This window comes from Cervus elaphus, chromosome 7, assembly GCF_910594005.1.
Source record: "Cervus elaphus chromosome 7, mCerEla1.1, whole genome shotgun sequence".
NCBI classification, from domain to species: Eukaryota; Metazoa; Chordata; class Mammalia; order Artiodactyla; family Cervidae; genus Cervus; species Cervus elaphus.
Genome location: NC_057821.1, coordinates 45,470,223 through 45,491,992, shown reverse-complemented (window position 1 = coordinate 45,491,992; position 21,770 = coordinate 45,470,223). Strand labels below are relative to the sequence as shown.

Genomic DNA, 21,770 nt, shown 5'->3' with positions numbered 1-21,770 from the left:
CAATTATATGGATTCTATGCTTACTTCACAAAGAATCTAGGGCGGCTTGCCTATTTATACCAAAATAAGAGAAATGGAAAGTTGAAAGCACAAATAAGCATGACAGAGTCTATCGTGAAGGCTGAACTGAACTTGGCCACCGTGGAGATTCAGACTTGGTGCTTAGCTTACTGAAGGCCAGGGTGAAAAGTGAAGCAGAATATATAACATGATTCCTACCTTATAAGCCCTGTAAAGAACAGATCCATCCTTCTAGCTTTGAACTCTCACTGGAGGTTCTCCCAAGGGGCTCCTGAGGGTAAGCCAGTCTTTCCTCAGCCCCGAGTGTTCCTTGCTGGACTTTCCTGGGTACATAAGTTAACTTCAGTGTTTTGTTAAAGGATGATTTTTGAAAAGGTGAAATGGTGACCCTCATAAAAATACATTAATAAAATGTGGATTAAAGGCCATATTAATGAGATAATTGGTAAGATGTAATAACCAGGAAGATGCAAAAAACTACATAATATAGACAATTTACAAATAGGTTTGTAAATAGAATAGTTGTGTTTCATAAACACAATTTGAGTTTCTATGAACAAGAATCACTTGCATTATTTAATTTCTTCTGTTAAATATTATTAGAAAAAGAGGGAAATTGGGGCAAGAGGAGGCAGTAAAGGAAGAAACAGGAGAGGAGAGTCTTTCACTGTTCAGCTCTGGAAGAAAAGGAAAGAAGGAAAGGATGGTGAAGACCGCCCATCATTCAGATGCTAGTTGCAAGTCAATTACAGGTTGACACCTGTATGTCTGACCAACCGGGTACCACTCAGAGGTTCCCACAAGCTCCTCCTGGGGTTTCATAATTTGCTATAATGGTTCACAGAACTCAGGGAAACATGTTTGTTTACATTTATCAGATTGTTGTAGGGGATGATAAAGTGACTGCCTGTAATGCGGGAGACCTGGGTTCAATCCCTGGGTCAGGAAGATCCCCTGGAGAAGGAAATGGCAACCCACTCCAGTACTCTTGCCTGGAAAATCCCATGGATGGAGGAGCCTGGTAGGCTATAGTCCATGGGGTCGCAAAGAGTCGGATACGACTGAACAACTTCACTGGTACGTAATAAAGGATCCAGAGGGTCCATAGTGCAGGGGCTTCTCTTTCTGAGGAGCTGGGCTGCGTCACCCTCCTGGAATGTTTGTGTTCACCAGCCTGACAGCTCTGTGAACCCCATAGTTCAGGGATTTTTATGGCAGCTTTATCATGTAGGCATGATCCAATATTAACTCCACCTCTGGCCTTTTCTCCCCTCCCTGAAGGTTGGAGAGATGGAAGTTCCAGCCCTCTAACCATACCTTGGTCTTTCTGGGGACCAGTCTGCATCCTGAAGTTGTCTAGGCTCCTCCAGCTACTAGTCATCTCATGAACTTACAAAACACTCATTACTCAGGAGATGCCAAGGGTGTTAGACACTCTGGTGTCAGGAACCAAGGTCAAACACCAAATATGAGAGCAAAAGATGCTTCTAGCACCCCGTTGCTTAAAATGGATTTTAGGAGCTCTGCGTCAGGAACCAAGGCCAAGATCAAATGTATATTTTTTATGGTGACATAGATGGGAAGGAGCAGAAGCCAGCGTTTCTGTAGTCACAGAATTGGAAAGACAGTATACGCTGAGCTGGAAGTGCCTCCTCTCTCTAGGAAAGGGGTTTAAAGACATCTCATTAAAAATGTAAATTAAAAATAAGTATAAATTAAGAATAACTCTTTGCAATCCCATGGACTGTAGCCTGCCAGGCTCTTCTGTCCATAGGTTTCTCCAGGCAAGAATACTGAAATGGGTTGCTATGCCCTCCTCCAGGGGGTCTTCCCAACCCAGGGATCCAGCCCGGGTCTCCCGCATTGCAGGAAGATTCTTTTCTGTCTGAGCTACTAAGGAAGCTATATAGTCATTACCTGCTACTATTTAAGATATGTAACATATCATTGGTATTTACTCTGAAGTCAATATTTTGTAGAGACTTCCATGGATCTGACTGTGGTCAGATCCTAATATTACTTTACAGATTGTAAGTTTTTGAACCCTGAACTTTGCTGCTGAGGTGTTTTCAATAACCCACTTGTCAAGTTAATATCCCAATTCATAAATATATCACCTTTTGGGGAGACTCTTAAGATTCATAAAGTGCCTCATAGGAGCTGGAGGAGGTAGGTGTGACTTGGTAGTTCTGTAGTCGAGGAAGCTGAGGCTTGTATAGCAAACTCAGTGAACAAGACTCGCCTTTTGTGTGCACAGCCCTTCCTGCTAAGGGGTTGGCAGTGCTTTAGGAGCCTGTTGAGGGTTTGGTGTAGCTCTTGGGCTATTTTTTCTCACCCTTGTTTCTTTGCATTTAGCCCCACAGCCCAGTTCAGTTCAGTTGCTCAGTTGTGTCCGACTCTGTGACCCCATGGACTGCAGCATGCCAGGCTTCCTCGTCTATCACCAGCTCCCAGAGCTTGCTAAAACTCATATCCATTGAGTCGGTGACGCCATCCAACCATCTCACCATCTGCCATCCCCTTCTGCCTTCAGTCTTTCCCAACATCAGGATCTTTTCCAATGAGTCAGCTCTTCGCATCAGGTGGCCAAAGTATTAGAGCTTCAGCATTAGTCCTACCGATGAATACCCAGGACTGATTTCCTTTAGGATGGACTGGTTTGATCAGCTTGCAGTTCAAGGGACTCTCAAGAGTCTTCTCCAGCACCACAGTTAGCTATTTACTTTTTCAGACACTGTTTAAAATTGGTTTTGCTGAAGAGTTTGAGACTTACCCCCAGAGACTGAATGTCCAGTAAGATCAGCCTTTGGGGGATTGTTGAATTTCACTAGAGGCTAGCACTATCCTATATAAATATGATCCGAACCATGTATTAAAATTTTTCTAGTAGCCTCATTAAAGTTTTGTTTTTTTTTCAAGTGGACTGATTTTAATGTGTATTTCACTCAGTATGTCCAAAATATTCACAGTTTAACATGTACTCAATGTGAACAATTAATGAGATACTTTACCTTCTCTTTTTGGTACTAGTCTTTATAAGCTCTGGTTTTATGCTTATAACGCATCTCGTGTTGTACTAGCCGTATTTCGAGTATCAGGGGCCACAGATCTGAGCTCAGGTGTGGTTTTTTTTTCTCCTTTTTCCATTCTCAGCAGTTTGTGAAAGAGCTTTGCCGGCTCTCTCATGGTTTTTTGTTCCTGCTGCTTCCAACGCAGCTTGTACTCACCGCGGCTTATGCTTGGACTCACTATGAATTGTGGTCTGAACTAGTTGTCTATTAAAAACAACTACTATTTGTCAGTAAAGGGCTGGTGTCTGGGTTGGAGACCCTCAAGGACACTATTGTCTGAGAAGCAGGCCTCTCCGAGGATGTTTCCATTTCTCTTTAAGTGGAGTCTGTTGAGATGAGTGTGGATTATTTCAGTTTGTGTATTGGAAACAGTGGGTTTTTATTTTGAATTGTAGAAATGGGTGGGGTCTAAGAGAATGAAGTTTGTGCTTAATATATTGAGAAGTAAAATACCTGTCAGAGATGATAGCTTTGTGTTCACAAATGTTCTTTAAAAAATGGATTGAATTTTAGAAGACCTATCTCAACTGCTATGCTGCTAAATTACATCTGTTTCTGCAAGATTAACTACTTAAACATAATGTGTGTATATAAAAACACATGTGCATTTGATAAAAATAATTTCAGAGTAACTTTATTTAAATAATATCTTTTCAGCTTATTGCAGAAAAATCTGGACAGTAGTTGTCATTTAAAATTATAAAATTTAAAAACACAACCCTTTTCAGTTTGTCGATCTACGTGGACTTTATTTTTTGCTAGAAACTGAGATGAAGATGCTCAAAATTTACCTGAAGAAGCCAATTAATATCCGAAACAAAGAAGTGATGAAAATAGAAATCCATTTTGAACTGCAATTCAACATATCACAAGCTTCCATTAAGGCTTTAGGAGAAGACAAACAGGTGACAGATTTAATTCTTCTTTACTATTTGAATATGTTTCGTTTCATTTCCATATTGGGGTTTTATAAATTGAAGTATAATTGACATAAAACATTATTTGTTTCAGGTATAAATCATAACGATCCCATTTTGTATATATTGTGAAATAATTGTCATAATGAGACTAGTTGACAGCCATCACCATCGTTAGAAGTTTTTTTTTCTTGTGAAAGCTTTTACTCTCTTAGCAACATCAAATATGCAGTATAGTATTAACTATAATCACGATGCTGTATGTTAAATTCCCTTGACATACTCATTTTAAAATAGGAAATTTGTACCTTTCGACCCCCTTCACTCATTTCACCTACCCTCAACCCCCTCCTCTGGAATCATCAATCTGCTGTTTGTATCTGTGAGCTTATTTTTGTTGTTGTCATTTTTAAGACTCCACACACAAGTAAGGTCGTATGGAATTTGCCTTTCTCTGTCTGACTTACCTCAGTTTGCATAAGGCCCTCACAGTCCATCCATATTGTTGCAAATGGCAAATTTGCTTCTTTTTAATGGCTGTATAACATTCTATATAAAAATACATATGTGACTCCAGAGAAACATTTGTCAATTTTGTTTATATTTTCAAAGAAATTGCTCTTAGTTTTGTTGATCTTTTCTGGGGTTTTTTTTCCTCTACTTTGTTCATTTCCATCCTTTTTTCTTTGTTCTACTAACTGGGTTCATTTATTTTCGTTTTCTAGTTCCTTCAAGTGTAAAGATATGTTGTTTATTTGAGATCTTTCTTCTTTATTTTTTGATGTGGGCATTTATCACTACAACTTCCCTCTTAGAACTGCTTTTGCTGTATCTCATAAATTTGGTATGTTTTATTTCCATTTTCATTTGCCAAAAGGTATTTTTAAACTCTCCTTTGCTTTCTTCATTGACCCATTGGTTTTTCAGACGTGTGTCATTTAGTCGGCACATATTTATGAATTTACCAGTTTTCCTCTTGTAATTGATTTCTGGTTTCACATCATTGTGGTCGGTAAGGACTTACTATGATTTCAGTCTTAAGTTTATTAAGACTTGTTTTGTGGCCTAATATATGAGTGTTTCCTGGATTCTGTGTGTGTTGAAAGAAAGTGTATTCTGTTGCTTTTGGGTAGAACGTTATGTGTATGTCAAGTCCATCTGATCTAACATTAATTTAAGGCTGATGTCTTCACTTAATTTTCCATCTAAATGATGTATCCATGATGTAAGTGGGGTATTAAAGTCCCTTTTGTGTGTTCAGTCACTCAGTCATGTCCGACTCTTTGCAGCCGCATGTACCCTATGTAGGCCTCCAGGCTCCTCTGCCCATGGAATTTTCCCAGCAAGAATACTGGAGTGGGTAGCCATTCCCTTTTCCAGGGGACCTTCCTGACCCACGGATGGAACCCATGTCTCTTGCATCCCTTGCCTTGGCAGGTGGATTCTTTACCCCTACCTCCACCTGGGAAGCCCCCATTTAAAGTCCCTTCCTATTATCATATTGCTATTTCTCTCTATGTATGTTAATGTTAAATTTATAAAAGAATTATTGCTTTTAAAAACCGTGTGGTTTTGGTGTGCATTTCAGGTGATGCCTGACCAGACAAAAATCTCGGCCGTTTTTGGTGAATTAGAGAAAGAAGACCCTGAGATTCCTAGCAGCCACAAAATAGAGACAGGTATATTGGGAAATAACAAAATTTCTTACCTGGATTCCCTGTAGAAGCAATGATAAAATGTTACTTGAAAGAGGTTACTGAAAACCTGTGGTCATATGAGTAATTAATGTGCTACGCCTTTGGAGAAAAAAGTTGGAAATTAAACCTTGAATTATTTTGTCCACCTGATACAGTCTCTCTGGGGGTCAGTTGGAAATGACAAAGGAGAAATAATGGTGGGGTGGCTGGGGGAAAGTGCTAGGGGCGTGTAGGGGCCTGTCTGCCCACAAAGCTGGCCCTGCACTGGTAAAATATTTCTTATGAGTTAGACCCAAAGGCCAAGGTGCCTCTAGATTTTTGGTGTGTTTGAGGCAGGCCCTAATTACCAGTTCTCACCAGAAGATGGCGCTGTACCAGCCGTGTGGCTCCCATGACCAGGGTTTGCAGGGCGTATGCAGCATTTTGTATGGTTATTGTTACCATTTTTTTTATTGCTCTTTTCTTCATGCGTATAGACGAAGCAAAGGACTCCACAGAGCCGGCAGAGGTAACCGGGGCTGAAGACGACCACCACCTGATAACTGTCCCCTTAAACAACCAGTCTGAGCCTGCTGTAAGTACAGGGGCCTGGGCCGGACTCTGAACCGTGTCCTCCAGGGTGCTGGCAGGTGGAAGCCGGCTCTCCCGGCTTGTTGTCCAGGTTCTCCCTGCCAGCCATCGCGCTCTTCTCTTGACTCTCCCCTCCTTTCAGTTAGGTTCACCAGCTGCACTTATTCTTCCGTGCCTTTCCTCAACTTGGCTCTCCCGCGGAGTGTGTGACTGGGCTGGCTTGGCCTCATTTGGGATTTGGAGACTGAGCTTGGGAGAAGCAACATCGTTTCTGGAATCAGACCTGGCTCTTAGTTACTGACTGTGGGAACTTGGAGAAATGATGTAACATCACTGGGGCTGAGGCTTCTCATCTAGAGAACAAAGCTGGTTTGGGCTTCCCTGGAGGCTCAGTGATAAAGAATCCACCTGCCAATGCAGGAGACGCAGGTTCAGTCATTGGATCTGGAAGATCCCAGGAAGAAGGACATGGCAACCCACTCCGGTATTCTTGCCTGGAGAATCCCATGGACAGAGGAGCCTGGCAGGCTGTAGTCCATGGGGTCGTAAAGAGCTGGACACGACTTAAGTGAATAAAGAAAACAAACAATAGCTGGTTTATAGTGTGGTCCTCTTAGGACCAAAAACCCAACACACATAAAGCTCCTAACACAAGGCTTGGCATGTATTGGTGTTCAGTCCATTTTCTTATGTTTGATCACATGGACACATTATAGAGAAGTGTGATGATAGTGTCATAGTTTTAAAACAAATATACACCAAAGATTATTTCTACAGATAGATTGTCTTTTGGGGAACTCGTACATCTCAACAGTTATGATGCTGTTGACATTTTTGTAAGTCTTCCTTTGATGTTTCCCTTAGTAACTGTGAGACACTCTTGATTATCTTTGATGTTGTAGATCTTCTCCTGTGGGTGGGTATCTTTTTTTTTTTTTAACAACCAGTAGTCACTTGGAGACAAATTTAATGAAGAAAGAGCCTGATATCTAAGTATTCAAATGCTTTTCTTTGGAGGTGTAGAATGATTCCCAAAAGTCTCAAAGGCACCCTAATTAAGCAGATGTTTATATATGCATTTTCCTGCAGCAAACAAACACAGCTGATAATTCACCTGAAAAATCAAAACTGGATGATACACAAAAAGGTCGGATTTTTTTTTTCCATCATACGACTTGAATGGTATATTTCAATGTATACTTCAGATGCTTAACAATTTTTGTTTTCTATTTTTATGCTTGGAAGTTACTTCAGAACGCGAGTATTCTGTAGATTCACAAGAATCATCAGCAACAATTCAGTTTCCTACATTAAATGATGCATCTAGGTAAGTGATTTTCAGAAGTCATAAACCACTTAGATTGTTGTTAATGTGACTTGTTAATTGCAATTTGACTGTCTGGGTTTTCCCCTTTCCTGTATCTGGCCATGCCCCACACAAGGAGAGAGCATTGTGTGCAGTTTTCTGTGAATAACTTCAGCAGGGCTGCAGTGTTTTCTTGTCCTACGGGTCTCTACCCCTTTCATGGATCACAGCCTTGTCGTGGCCACGGGGCCTGCATAACTCAATGAAGCTATGAGCTGTGCTGGACAGGGCCCCCCAAGATGGACGGGTCATGCTGGAGAGTTCTGACAAAGTGTGGTCCACTGGAGGAGGAAACTGTAGCCCCAATGTTATCTTTGATGATGTAGTTTTCCCTAGCAGAAGACTGGATACTCCTAGACAGAAAATGCGTATCACTTGGCACTAATTTATTTGCCACTTTTCCATGGAGGCCTCTGAAGAATGGGTCATACATGTGATTTTTTTTTTTTACAGCTTTGTTGAGATAGAATTGAAATAACATGTACCTATGTAAAGTGTACAATTTGAGTTTTGACATTTGTCTACACCTGGGAGCCATCACCACAATCAAGATAAGGACCATATCCATCATCTCCAAGAATTTCTTCCTGCCCCTTGGAAATCCCTCCCTCTTTCTCCATGACCACCCCCACCCTTGGCAATCACTGATCTGCTTTGTCACTATAGATGAGTTTGTAGTTTTAAAAATCTTACTTAAATGGAATCAAGCTGGAGGCACTCTTTTTTTTACCCCCGCCCCTAGCGTCTTTCATTCATTGTAATTATTGGGATTGGCCAAGAAGTTTGTTCAGTTTTTTCATCACTTATAGAAAAATCTGAACAAACTTTTTGACCAACCCAGTGTTTTGAGATTCTTCATGTTGTATCAGCAGTTCAGTAGTATTGAAGAGAATATGGAGAACAGTGGATCCATTGTATGGATACACCACAACTTGTCTGTCCATTCTCCTGTTGATGGACATTTGAGTTTCCAGTTTTTTTGTTGTTACAAGTAAAGCCCTTGGGCTTCATGTATAAGCCTCTCTGTGGAGGTGGAGGTGGCTTAGCTGCTAAGTCATGTCTGGCTCTTTGCAGCTCCATGGACTGTAGCCCGCCAGCCTCCTCTGTCCGTGGGATTCTCCAGGCAAGAATACTGGAGTGGTTTTTCATTTCCTTCTCCAGGGGATCTTCCTGACCCAGGAATTGAACTCCGGTCTCCTGCACTGCAGGCAGATTCTTTACCACTGAGCCACCTGGGAAACTCCTCTGTATGGAGATTTATGCTTTCTTTTCTCTTGGGTGAATATATAGGAGTGGAATAGCTGGATCATAATCGGTGTATATTTAACTTTTTAAAAAACTGCCAAGATGTTTTCCAGTGTCTTTAGAGCATTCTACATTACCACCAATAGTCTTTGAGGGTTCTGGTTGCTAGGCTTTCTCATCAGTAGGTTCAGTAATATATTTTCACTGATGGATGAACTAAGGAAAGAATGAACAGATCCAGTACTGATGTGGGCTGTTTCTTCATTTTTCTACCAGAACCACACAGTCCCACAAAGGGTCCTCAGTGAGTGATAATTTCCTTTATTTACTTCATTAATTTTTATTTATTGTTATGGCTCCACCTCCCAAACACCATTCTTCTTCTTTGAATTATTAGATATCTTTCTGTGTTGTGTATCTGTGTCAGCATTTATTATTTGGGGGCTTTAAGGGTTTACAGTTTATATGTAATTGTAAATTACATATGTAATTTACATATGTAAATTCCAAATTGTAAATTACACATGCAGCTCTAGGACCTGCATTTGTCTCAGTCTTGTCCGACTCTTTGCGACCCCGTGGACTGTAGCCTGCCAGGCTCCTCTGGGATTTTCCAGGCATGAACACTTGTTTGTGGGTTGCTGTTTCCTGCTCCAGGGGATCTTCCCGACCCAGGGATCGAACCGTTGTCTCCTACATTGCAGGCGGATGCTTTACCAATGAACAGGTCTATTTCTCCCTTAATAATGTTAGTTTAAAGTACTCTTTGTCACACTGTGAAATCTGTTCCTTTCTGACCTTAAAAATGAGAGTTAGAAGCCAGGAGTAGAGCCTACATGAGTCAGGCCGTCCAGGAACGAAAAAGGAGTGTTTGTATATCATCCCTGTAGCTAGCCATTTCGTGGTCAAAGGTCAGTCTCAATTGGAAGAGAGTAGAGACCTACCCCCCCCCCCCCGCCCACTCTGCTTCCTTCTCGTCACACTTTCCTGTCCAGGCACCCAGTGTTTCGTCCTTCCAGATCCCTGGAGCAGTCCAGGTTTCTTCTGGCTCCGCTCCTACCTCTCACGCCCGCCCCAGCAGGAGTGGGAGCCGGAGGGCCTGTGCCACCTGGTTTGGAAGTGTGCCGAGCTCAGGCGACCCTGCAGCCTTCCTCTGGGGCTCTGATCCTCCCGGAAACCTGCTGCCCTGCTCTGCGCCTGTCTGATCCTCCGTTCAGCAGTGAGAACTCCCCAGCCCTGCTTGAATCCGAGAATCCTTCTCCTTCTGGGAAGTGTGGGACATTGTTGCTGCTGCTCCGAGAAGTCTAGATTCGTCTTTGGGAAGGGGCTGCCCACGTGTTGTCCTGCGGAATATGGCCATGTAGAGCAGAGGGTAGGTCTTGGTCTTCCGGAGGGTACTCATTCCCCGAGAACATCTAGCAAAACCACTGCAGACTCTGAGCAAGGGGATTCCAGACTGGAGTAATCTGTTCACCTCCAGGTCTCTGTTTCTCTGTCTGCAAATGAGTACCTCAATTAAAAGGGACATTCAGATGCCTTTACGGCAAAGAAATCTTGGGTACTGCTCGGAGCTTTTTAGCTCTTTCGTGTTGGAATAAATAAAACAGCACATACAACTGCTTTTACATTCAGACTGAAACCGCAGAATGCAATTGAGGGCTCAGAAGAGCACAGGTTTCTCTGTCTCGATGCAGAAAGAACTCAGAAGCAGAGTGGCAGGTAAGGGAAGAGTTTATTAGTTCTTGCCTGGAAAATTCCATGGATAGAGGGCTACAGTCTGTGGGGTCCCAAAGAGTTGGTAATGGCTGAGCATGCTCTTGCTAAAAAGGTTCAAGTTGCAGGCAGATGAGAGGGCTTTGAGCACTTCATAGCTTATGTTTTTATAGTCAAAGGAACAGCAGGGAGAAAGCCACTGTCTTCCTCATCCTTGAGTTAAGCTTCCATCATCGGCTCCTCCCCCATGTCAGGCTGGGAAATTTTCTTCTCCCCTACATGGTAAACTGGGACCATCATGGCACTATTCAAATCATCAGAAGAGTGGTTACATATGCTACTGCTGCTAGACTATGGTAAATCATGTCAGGTGTCAGTATAATGGGGCTTCCCAGGTGACTCAGTCAGTAAAGAATCTACCTGCCAATGCAGGAGACATGGGTTCGATCCCTGGATCAGGAAGATCCTCCTGGAGGAGGTGGCAACCCACTTTAGTATTCTCACCTGGAGAATTCCATGGACAGAGGAGCCTGGCAGCTACAGTCCACGGGGTCGCAAAGAGTTGGACACAACTTGGTGACTGAACAACAGCAACCAGTATGATGAGGATTTTCCACATTGGAATGTCACCTCTCCCCTCTATTTTTGTTTTTAATGTGTGCAGAGGAGCATGTCCTGGGGATCATTAACCTAGTGACCTCAACCAGGAGGATGCAGACATCATTGACTTGATGTGCGTTTTTGTTGGTTTCATTGTTAAGCAGGCCTGCTTTGCTTCATGATTTTCCAGCTGCTTTCTGGGGTGATCATTAACTTAACGTTGGTCTCCCAAAGTTCTTTAAAGTTCTCCATCTACCTATAGTCTTCAAGTGGGATTTTAAAGTAGCTCTTTGATTATTGCAGTCTGTCCCTGTTCAGACTACACACACATGCACAATAACATTTAGTATGGGGCTGACTTTTTAAAAAATTGTGATAAAATATACATAATGTAAAGTTTGCCATCTTCACCATTGTAAGTATATCTTCTGTGGCATTAAATGCACTCACGTTGTTGTAGTCATCACCTCTGTCCACCTCCTGAGCATTTTCCATTTTCCCCGTCTGAAATGCTCATTTTCCATCTTCCCCATTAAACAACTCCCCAATTTAACAACATTGAAAGATATAAGAGACCTAGAAGGACACACCAAATGCTAAACTACTTGTGATCATGAATCACTTTGTTTTTTGCTCCTTGTGTTTTTTGGTTTCCTATTATGCATGTGTTAACTTTTAAGAAATAAATGTTATTTTAAAAACCTTAAAGATTAGTATACAAAAATCAAATTTCTTTCTGTATGCTAGCAAATAGATAATAGCAAACCATGTTATCTGATAAGGGGTTAATGTCCAAAATATATAAGGAATAACTACATTCAGTAGCAAAAAAAAAAAAAAATCATCTGATTAATAAAGGAGGGGAAAGGCTTTCAACAGACATTTCTCCAAAGACGATATACAAACGGTCAAGAAGTGTGTGAGAAGATGCTTGATGTCACTAATCATCCAGAAAGGCTTTCGTAGCGCCCAGCTGAGTCTAAGACAGAACAGGGTAGGAAACGCTGCTGACTTGCTCATCTTGCCCTGCCAGCCTCTTCTTTATATGCCACATGGGGATGGGCTCAACAAAGGTTTTGTTTTAAATAGCAAATTGTTGGCAGGCAGAAGATGTATGGAACTGAATTGCAAGACAAGAAGTTTGTCACAGAATGGGGTGCTTCCCTGCGCTGGGCTCACAGAAGACAGAGGGCACGTGGAAGAAAAAAGAAGGGCGAAGGTGTTGGGGCCACAGTTCTGTTAATTCAATGTATTTTGATTTCAGGGAAGATTCTGCTTTTGAGGATAATAGAAAGCAAGAAACAAGGATGTCGGTAATGGAATCACTTTCATTGTTTTGGGGCAGTCCTTCCCGTTTTAGTTACTTGCATACCATCTTCAGACTTTGCCTTGGCTCTGCGTCTTTATGATTCTCAGTTAAATTTATCTTAAGGTCTTTTTAAAAGGAGGTATTTCACTTTCAAGGGGAAAATCAGCATTAATTCTAATAGTGGGTAAAGCCCCTGAGTAGGTACAACAGAGAATAGCAAAGTTATATCGAATTGTAATATTTTTCCTTGTATTAGGCTTTGAGCCAAAAGTCTGTCCTTGCTTTGTCAAAAAAGACATGTTGTATGGCAGAAACCAATACCACATTGTAAAGCAATTATCCTCCAAATTAAAAGTAAATTTAAAAGAAGATTATGAAGTAAAAGAGAAGTGTTAAAGACTTTCTAGCAGCTGAGATTTCCTCTGATAGAATCAGAAGTGTTAATGAATTGAAAAGAAATTTTTTGCTCTAAGTCAGTGATGTTGTTTTGTTCCTACATTATCCGCTTCCATCTCTCTGTTGGTCTTCCTTGGAGAAGCAGAGTGCTTTAAGTCTATCATCAGTGCGTTAGAACAGAAATCTGTGTGAGCAATAAATGAGATTTTTGTTCCTAAAGTTGAGGTCAAGGATTTCAAACAAAGCTCCTTCTGGCTTGCTTTTAGCTGTGGTTCTCAGTCCCATGGGCTGGCATTTTGAAGTTGGTATTGCCATAGTAATCAGGTGCACCAGCGTTTGGAGAGTTACCTACCGTCTCTACAGTTACGATTAGGGAGGATTTTGTTATCTTTTACAACAGCAGCTGTCGAGGGATATCATCATCTTCTTTTTCTCCCTTCTCTGAACTTCTGTGCCCTTTTGTTATGTAAAACAGCCCAGTCTTCGACAAGGAGTTACTTCTCTTTTGCCTAACTTCATAGTCATGTGTTTAAGTGAACATAAATGCTACTAGCATCCTTCCAATAGTTCTCATGTATCACCTGTGTCTGTAAAAGTTTGGTTATAGGAAACACCTTTTCTCGGAGAGTAATCAAGATTCAAGTAGTAGTGGCAGTGAGCTGTCTTGGGCCGGTAACCGAAAAAGGAAATCCTTGAAGTCGTATCCTAGTAGGAAAAAGACAAGAACCAGGAGAAGCAGCTTAAGAGGTAAGTTTGGCATGTGTGTTCTTTCCAGTCACTTTGGAAACAAATCAGTAGGTATTACTTTGGTGGGATGTGATGGGAAAGGGTATCAAAGAGATGTATGATCACATGATCCTGCTACCATTACACGGGAAAGGGAAAATGTCCATATGTGAAACAGTACTAAAGAATATGGAATTGACCAATAATTGTGAAATATGAACTACAGATAAGTGGAGTAAAGAGTTCAGATAAGAAGAGTTTGATGTAATAAGCTGAAATCTTCAGGAAAAGCTTCAAGGAAGGCTGGGTGGGACCTCAGCTAATCCTTGGGAAAAGAACAGGGTTTGAAGAAGTATGGAGAAGAGGAAGCGTTCTGGTTAGGTAAAACTGGAAGAACATGGGCCGGTCTGCTGGGCAGGATGGCAGCCCAAAGGGGAAGAGGGTGGCAGAGGGCGAGATGGTGAGGTGGCATCACCGACTCAACGGACACGCATTTGAGCAAACCCCGAGAGATAGTGAAGGACGGGGAAGCCCGGCGTGCTGCAGTCCGTGGGGTCGCAAAGAGTCGGACACGACTTAGCAGCTGAACAACACCACCAAGAACATGAGAAGAGCGTTCAGAAGCAGCATCGGGAGCAAAGAATTCACGCTGGCCGGAGAGGAACAAAGCTGAGTAGTTAGAGGGTCAGACATTTCAGCAAGCTGCGGGAAGTGTGGATTGCCTCTCGAGTGTATCCTGTGTCTCTCATAAGTAAACAAGGCTCTTGTTTCCTTTCATTCTAGTCTTGCCTCCTTTCCCTCCCAGTAGTGGCAGCGACCTTGACAAAGATCGAGTAAGTAAGTTTTTTCTGTGCTTGCATGCGCCCTTTCATGCTGTAAGTTTGAAACAAGTTGGTCTGTTTAGGTTTGAACTACTTTTATTTAAAAAAACTGCTTTCCGGAATAGAAAAATAACAAACCAGTGGTTTACTAGTGTGTAAACCACCTTCAGTAGAAACTTCAAGGACTTCCACATATTTAATATGGATCTTGGGCAGAGATTTAGGATCTTTTTTTTTTTTGGTTGAAAGCTTATTGAAAGATGTTTATTACAAAGTATGCTTGAAATCTGGGCTATTCTGATTTCCTGCAAATATGTGTTCTTTTGAATTTGTATTTTAAAATAAACTTCTTAATTTAATTCTTCTCTTAGTTTTAGGTTTGTGGACATGTTATTCACAAAGATTTTAATTATTTAAATCTTTATGTTGCCAGAGGTTGAAATGCCTTCAGGCTTATATAAATATTGAATAAACTCTGAACTTTCTTAAATCCCTTCAATTATCCTAGTTTTGTAGGAAAGTAGTTAAGAACATGGACATGAGTGTCCTCCAGACTAATTCAAAGCTTAATTTATCATGTTTTTAGCTGAATTACCTTTCTCAGCAGTTGGCTTATGTCCTTTGTTGAATGAAATTAGATATAGTGTATATAGTAAAGTATGTGTTTGTGTGTGATTATGGTTATATTTTATATATAATATATATCATGTATATAAATATACATCACAAACTATATGTATATATCACATTATATACCATATATAAAACATGTACATATATACATGATTATATATTATGTCACACAGTGAAAATGAAAACTGTTTCACTTTCCATTTTCACTATGTAACATATAATCATATATATGTGTAACACTTTATATGTGTGTGTATATATGCAGACACACAAAAACACACATACTACAGAATTAGTGCAAAGTGTGTAAGAATTTTCTAGTTTTACTTTTCACTTTCACTATATAACATAATCACGTATATATGAAATATATTTTATATATGGTATATACTGTGATACATAATCATGTGTGTATAGTATGTGATGTATATTCTATATAATTGTGTACATACATGTAGAATACATACACTTAACTTATAGATAAATATATATATTTATATATATGTGTATATGCACACAAAAGCACAGACACTACAGAACACAGTGTGAAGTGTTTAAGGATTTCCTGTGGGCGGCGCCGGGATTCTGAGGACGTCAGCAGCACCCTGCTCATCTGTACACAAGTATAATGTGTTTAGTGCTCTGATGGGATCTGGCCGTGGAGCTGGGGGTAAAGAACCCGCCTGGGTTCGATCCCTGGGTCAGGAAGATCCCCTGGAGGAGGAAATGGCAACCCATTCCAGTATCTTGCCTAGAGCATCCCATGGACAGAGAAACCTGGCGGGCTGCAGTCCACGGGGTCGCAGAGTCGGACATGACCGAGCGACTTGGCCCGCACAGGGCTCCGTCATAGCTTGTTATCTGCCCTCCCTCTGCGTTCCTTCTGCCGTCTGCCCAGGGGGACTCATGTTCTGCAATGACAGGGAGTGGCGATAACTCAAACTTTAAGCCAGAGCAAGTACCTAAATATTTGTTGAGTAGTTCAACCTGAGATAAGGAGTTATCACTTAGAAATAGACCACAGAAGGACTTCCCTGGTGGTCCAGTGGTTCAGATGTGGCCTTCCAGGGCAATGGGTGCAGGTCTGATCCCTGGTTGAGGAGCTAGGATCCCATATGCTTCTGAGCCAAAAAACCAAAACATAAAAACAGAAGCAATATGTAACAAATTCAATAAAGACTCAAAAAAATAGTCCACATCAAAAAAATCTTTAAAAAAAGAAATAGGCTCAAAGAACAGTTTTTAGCAATATACAGCTTTAAAAAAAAAATCAGGTACCAAAAAACATCAAAGCTTTGAGAATCCACAAATTTAAGATATGCAGCTGCCAGGAAGTCTGTGGTGATTCTCAGGGCATTGCTGACTTTATAGAGGCCTTGGTAGCTGACACTGACATCTCTGTGCTGGAGTTTAAGAGAATAACTTAGAGCGAGCGCTGGCAAACCTTTTCTGTGGAGGGTCAGTAGTAAATATCTTGGTCTCTTGGGGCATATGGTTTCTACGGCAACTGTTCACCTCTGCCATTGTAGCATGCAGGCAGCCTATGTGTAGTACGCGAATGCATGGATGTTCCAATTAAACTTCATTTACGAAAACTTTATTCCCATTGAGCTGTAGAGCTGTCGTTTGTTGACTCCTGGTTTAGAGCAGTGGTTCTCAGACTTTGGTGACCATCAGAATGACCAGAATGGTCACCAGAAATTCAGAAATGGGAATGGTCACCAGAAATGCAGATCGCTGGGTCCTGTCCCCAGAGTTTTTGATTGAGTGTGTTGTCAGTAGGGCTTAAGAATTTACATTTCCATCAAGTTCTCAGGTGCTGCTGAGGCTGTGGTCTGGGACCACACTTTGAGAACTTAGAGTCAGCTTTGAGTTAGTTTATTGATTCATGACCTAATGTGTTTCCAGCCCCGGGATCTTATGGCCTTACTGTTTTTGTTTTTTTTTTCCCAAATGAATCATGTCCAATCCTTAAACATTTTAAAAGGATATTGGAAGTGTATTGGAATGTTTTGATAACTTGCCTTGCGTGGTTGTGAATGATAACACTTTGTAAAAAGTATTGTGTTTTAGGTTAAAATTCTAACACCCTTATCGAAGGATGCCTCCAGGCAAAATAATGTCACACCTCCCAAAATTTCTGGAACCGAATTTCAGAGTAGTTCTGCCTTTTTAACTCCTGAAGATTCTGCCCAGAAAACAAGTATGTGATTTTCTGTTGATTTACATAGAAAAAATTGTATTTTGGAAATGGTAGTTTAAAAAAGCAAACAATGTTTCTGTTAATATCTGTTGAAGAAAGTGTGAAGATATGATTGATTAATCTTCTCTTTCTTGTCCTGATTAACAAAAGACAGAGGACTTTGTGTTTTAATTCCGTTTAACATTTGAGATCGCCTTGTGGGTAAGAATGGCTGGAATTCATCTGCTTTTAAAACGCAAATGGTGGTTGACTGCAGGGTTTGGTAAACTTTTTCTGTAGAGCAACAGGTAGTATTTATTTTTTTGCTTTTTTGGCCCCTAGAGTTTCTGTTGCAACTATTCAACTCTGCGTTTGTAGTCCCAAATCAGTCACAGACAAGATGTAAACCAATGGTTGTATCTGTGTTTCCATAAAATTTTATTTATAAAGCCAAGTGACAGATTGGATTTGACCTGAGGGGCCAGGGTGTGCCGACTCTTGACTTATAAGGTTTATCTCATCCCCCACTGTGTTTTATTGAAACAGTTGACATCTTTTAAATTGGTGAGAGTCAGGATATTGTTTTCTTCACCTTTATCATCCTACAGCTTTGCACATTGGCGGGTACATAGTAACACTTAGCAGGCAAGTGCCAGCCTCTAAGTTTGGCTGCCCCTGGAAGAAAAGAGGTAGGGAAAGAAAAATAGGAGAGAGGAAATGCAGCATGAGAGAGTCAGGGCAATAAAGGAACAGATCTCAGAGAGGAAAGAGAACTACAGCGGTGAGGTCATAGAATTCTTGCCACGCATTTGGGGCCACATGGGCAGCTACTAAAGGTGCCGATCTAGTGAGGTAACAGGCTATTCGTTTTATCTGCAAACCTGTAAACCTAATACCCGTGTATACTCTGAAAGATACAAAGTGTTTTTTGGTTTGAGTTTTTTTCTTTTTCTTTTTTTTTTTTAATAACTGTATCCCTTACAGGGGGCAGGGTATGTTGAAATTTAATTTGTAGATTGATAGTGAAATGTCATTTCCTCATTTGCTTCTTAGCATGTTTATTCTCTTATAACTATTCATTCTCTCCAATACGCAGAGCTTCACAGTCCCAGCCCAGTGAGCGATCTTTCTTCGCTGGGGCACTCAGATGTTGAAGAAAATGTATCTAAGGTACGATTTAATTGTTGGTTATGTATCTGGTTTTCCAGAATTGATATTATACTTAATGTACTGGCTTATTCCTTCTTAAGGGATGATGTAATACTGTGTATTGCTTATTTTGACACAAATACATGTATTTCTGATCCTTTTTTTTTTTTTTTTTTAAGACTGTGGCCCCAGAGTCATTGATGAAAAGTACTAGCTTCCAACATAAACTGCAAACTGTAGAAGACAGAGGTGAGAGAATTCTAAACTTTTTTTTTTTTTTTTTGCAGAATTAAGCAAAATTAATCTGATTTTGGCTGACAGGGCTGTTATTCAAATGGAGGCAGATATAATCACTATACAGAGAGACAGTTGCCAGACCTTGGGGAGGGCAATGCCGTCTGCTTCCTTGCTCCAAGTGTGCTGAAGGTCAAGGGGAGGAACGGGTTTCACTCCCGAAACAAGAAGGTCTGTGTCAGGAAGCACATAGCCTGGGATCCGAGTCCCATCACCTAGCACACCCCCTCTCTGACCCCGGGGTGGGTGGTACTGAAGTCCTGCGCTATTATAGCGTTGTTGCTTCCTCCTTTCACATCTGTTAATGTTTGCGTAAAATAGGTGCTGCGATATCGGGTGCATATATATTTACAGTTTGTTACCTTCTTTTCATGAATTGATCCATATGTCATTATGTGATGATCTTTTTCTCGCATTATATTTTTTAACCTAAAGTCTATTTTTCTGATAATCTATAGTAGATACATAAAAGATAAAGAAAAGGGAATCAAAACATACCACTGTAGAAAATTGACTGCAAAAGAAAACAGCAAGAGAAGGACTGTAAAAGAGCCAGAAATCAATGAATATAAAGGCGTTAGTAAGCCCTTAAAAATCAATCACTACTTTAAGTGTAAATAGATTAAATTGTCCAATCAAATGATGGAGAGTGGCTAAATGGATAAAAATAACAAGACCCAACTATCTGCTGCCTACCGAGACTCAGTTCAGCTTTAAGGATGCACAAAGGCTCAGAGTGAAAGATTGGAAAAGGGTATTCTATGCAAGTGGACAGGGCTTCCCTGGTGGCTCAGTTGGTAAAGAATCTGCCTGCAATGCAGGAGAGCCAGGTTCGATCCCTGGGCAGGGAAGATCCCCTGAAGAAGGAAATGGCAACCCACTCTAGTATACTTGCCTGGAGAATCCCATGGACAGAGGAGCCTGGTGGGCTACAGGGGATCACAAAGAGTCAGACACAACTTAGCAACTAAACCAAGGGTCCCCTTGTATATGAGGAATCTTTTCCCACTGCTTTTAAAATTTTCTCTCTGTGTTTGATTTGAGACAGTTTTGTTATGGTGTGTCTTAACAGAAGATCTTTGTGAGGGAATCTTTGGGGGAGTTTATGAGCTTCCTGAACTGGGATGTCCAAATTTCTCCCCAGATTTTGCAAGTTTTCAGCCATTATTATTTTCTTAAATTTTATTTATTTATTTTTGGCTGTACCTGGGTCTTCGTTGCTGCATGGGCTTTTCCATAGTTGGGGTGAGCAGGGGTTACTCGTTGCAGTCCGTGGCCTTCTTATTGTGGTGGCTTCGCTAGTTGTGATGCACAGGCTTTTGTGGTTGCAGCACATGGGCTCAGAGTTGTGGTCCCCAGGCTCTAGAGCACAGGCTCAGTAGTTGTAGCACCGGGGCTTGGTTGCTCTGTGGCATGTGGACTCTTCCCAGACCAGGGATCGAACCCACGTCTCCTGCATTGGAAGGCAGAGTCTTTACCAACTGAGCCACCAGGGAAGCCTGCCATTATTTTCTTAAATAGCTTTCTGCTCCTTTTCCCTCTTTTCTCCTTCTGGGACTCCGAAAAAGTGTAGATTGTTTCCTTTTTTAAAAAATTGGGATATCACTGACAGCATATTAATTTCAAGTGTACGACATAATCATTTGCTATTCATACATGTTGTAAATGATCACAGTGAATGTAGTTAACATCTGTCCCCACACATAGTGAGTCTTTTTCTTGTGATGAGAACTTTTAAGGTCTGCTCTCTCAGAATCTTTCAAATGTGCGATAAAGTCTTAAACTGTAGTTACCCCACTGCCTGTTATGTTTCATCCCCAGGACTTGACTTGCTTCGTCACTGGAAGTTTGTACCTTTGAGTGTTCTTATAGCTAACTGAGCTTCCTTAGAGCAACTATTTTGCATTCTTTTTTAGGCAAATTGTAGAGCTCCATTTTTTTTTTTTTTTTGTGGAGGTCAGTCGCTGTATTTTTTTTTTTTTTTAAAGTCGCTCAGTCATATCCGACTCTTTGCAACCCCATGGACTATGCACTCCATGGAATTCTCCAGGCCAGGATACTGTATAATCGTGTTTTTTGGAGGGGTCGCATTTCCCTGAGTTTCCTGTTCCTTGAAGTTTTGCGTTGCTGTCTTCATATTCAGTCTATACTGATTGGCTTCAGGAGAGAAATGCATTTTGTCTCCTAGGGATTCTGAAGCCTTCCCAGGCCTTTTGTAAGGATATGCCTGCTCCACGCTTTTCTTTCTCCGGGGACCCTCTGCAGACTGCGTTTTCTCTGCACGCTGCACAGCAGGCCGGGTGCTGACAGCCTCCTGGGGCCGTGGGGGGTGGGTGCTCACGCTTGGTGCTTCCTCCCAGTCCTGCCGAGTGGGCCGTGGGGGGTGGGTGCTCATGCTTGGTGCTTCCTCCCAGTCCTGCCGAGTGGGTCGTGGGGGGTGGGTGCTCATGCTTGGTGCTTCCAGTCCTGCCGAGTGGGTCGTGGGGGGTGGGTGCTCACGCTTGGTGCTTCCTCCCAGTCCTGCCGAGTAGGTCGTGGGGGGTGGGTGCTCATGCTTGGTGCTTCCTCCCAGTCCTGCCGAGTGGGTCTGGCTGCCTTAAGGGTGCTCACAGCAGGTGCCCTTCGTTGTTGCTTAGTCGCTCAGTCATGTCTGACTCTTTGTGATCCTGTGGACTGTAGCCCGCCAGGCTCCTCTGTCCTGTGGGATTTCTCAGGCAGGAATACTGGAGTGCTCTTGGGAGTGTGCAAAAGGAGCCAGCCCCAGGGTGGGCTTGTGTGTGGGCGAGGCGTCCAGATTTTTGTGGTGTCCGTGGACCAGCTGCAGGGTCATCCCGTAGGTGATGCGTGTCCAGCAGCTCTTGAGAAGGCTTCCTTATGGGGTCCCTGCAGGCTTCCTTATGGGGCCTCTGAGGCAGGTAGTAGGATCTGCGCCTCTTCGATGCTCCCTGAGAACCCTGGATGCTGTTCTCCAAGCCCCTCCCCACCCCAGGCCCTGTAGTGTACCTCAGGATTCTGGATGGAGCAAGAAAGAAATGGTCTTCTGTGCCTGGGGAAACTGAG

General features: G+C 41.9%; 1 protein-coding gene and 1 non-coding gene across 2 annotated transcripts in view; both read left to right on the top strand.

Annotated features, from left to right (window-relative positions):
- Window positions 1-21,770, top strand: part of SYCP2L (synaptonemal complex protein 2 like) — a 55,056-nt gene that overhangs the window by 20,730 nt on the left and 12,556 nt on the right. Inside the window, exons 15-25 of the mRNA XM_043908839.1 lie at window positions 3,855-3,997; window positions 5,598-5,688; window positions 6,183-6,280; window positions 7,366-7,423; window positions 7,522-7,603; window positions 12,465-12,513; window positions 13,502-13,652; window positions 14,415-14,464; window positions 17,159-17,288; window positions 18,364-18,437; window positions 18,596-18,665. Coding sequence (XP_043764774.1) covers window positions 3,855-3,997; window positions 5,598-5,688; window positions 6,183-6,280; window positions 7,366-7,423; window positions 7,522-7,603; window positions 12,465-12,513; window positions 13,502-13,652; window positions 14,415-14,464; window positions 17,159-17,288; window positions 18,364-18,437; window positions 18,596-18,665 — 996 coding nt within the window. The remainder of the gene's footprint in view (window positions 1-3,854; window positions 3,998-5,597; window positions 5,689-6,182; window positions 6,281-7,365; window positions 7,424-7,521; window positions 7,604-12,464; window positions 12,514-13,501; window positions 13,653-14,414; window positions 14,465-17,158; window positions 17,289-18,363; window positions 18,438-18,595; window positions 18,666-21,770) is intronic.
- Window positions 19,490-19,561, top strand: TRNAC-GCA. The gene has a single exon. It is a non-coding gene; the product is annotated as a tRNA-Cys (tRNA).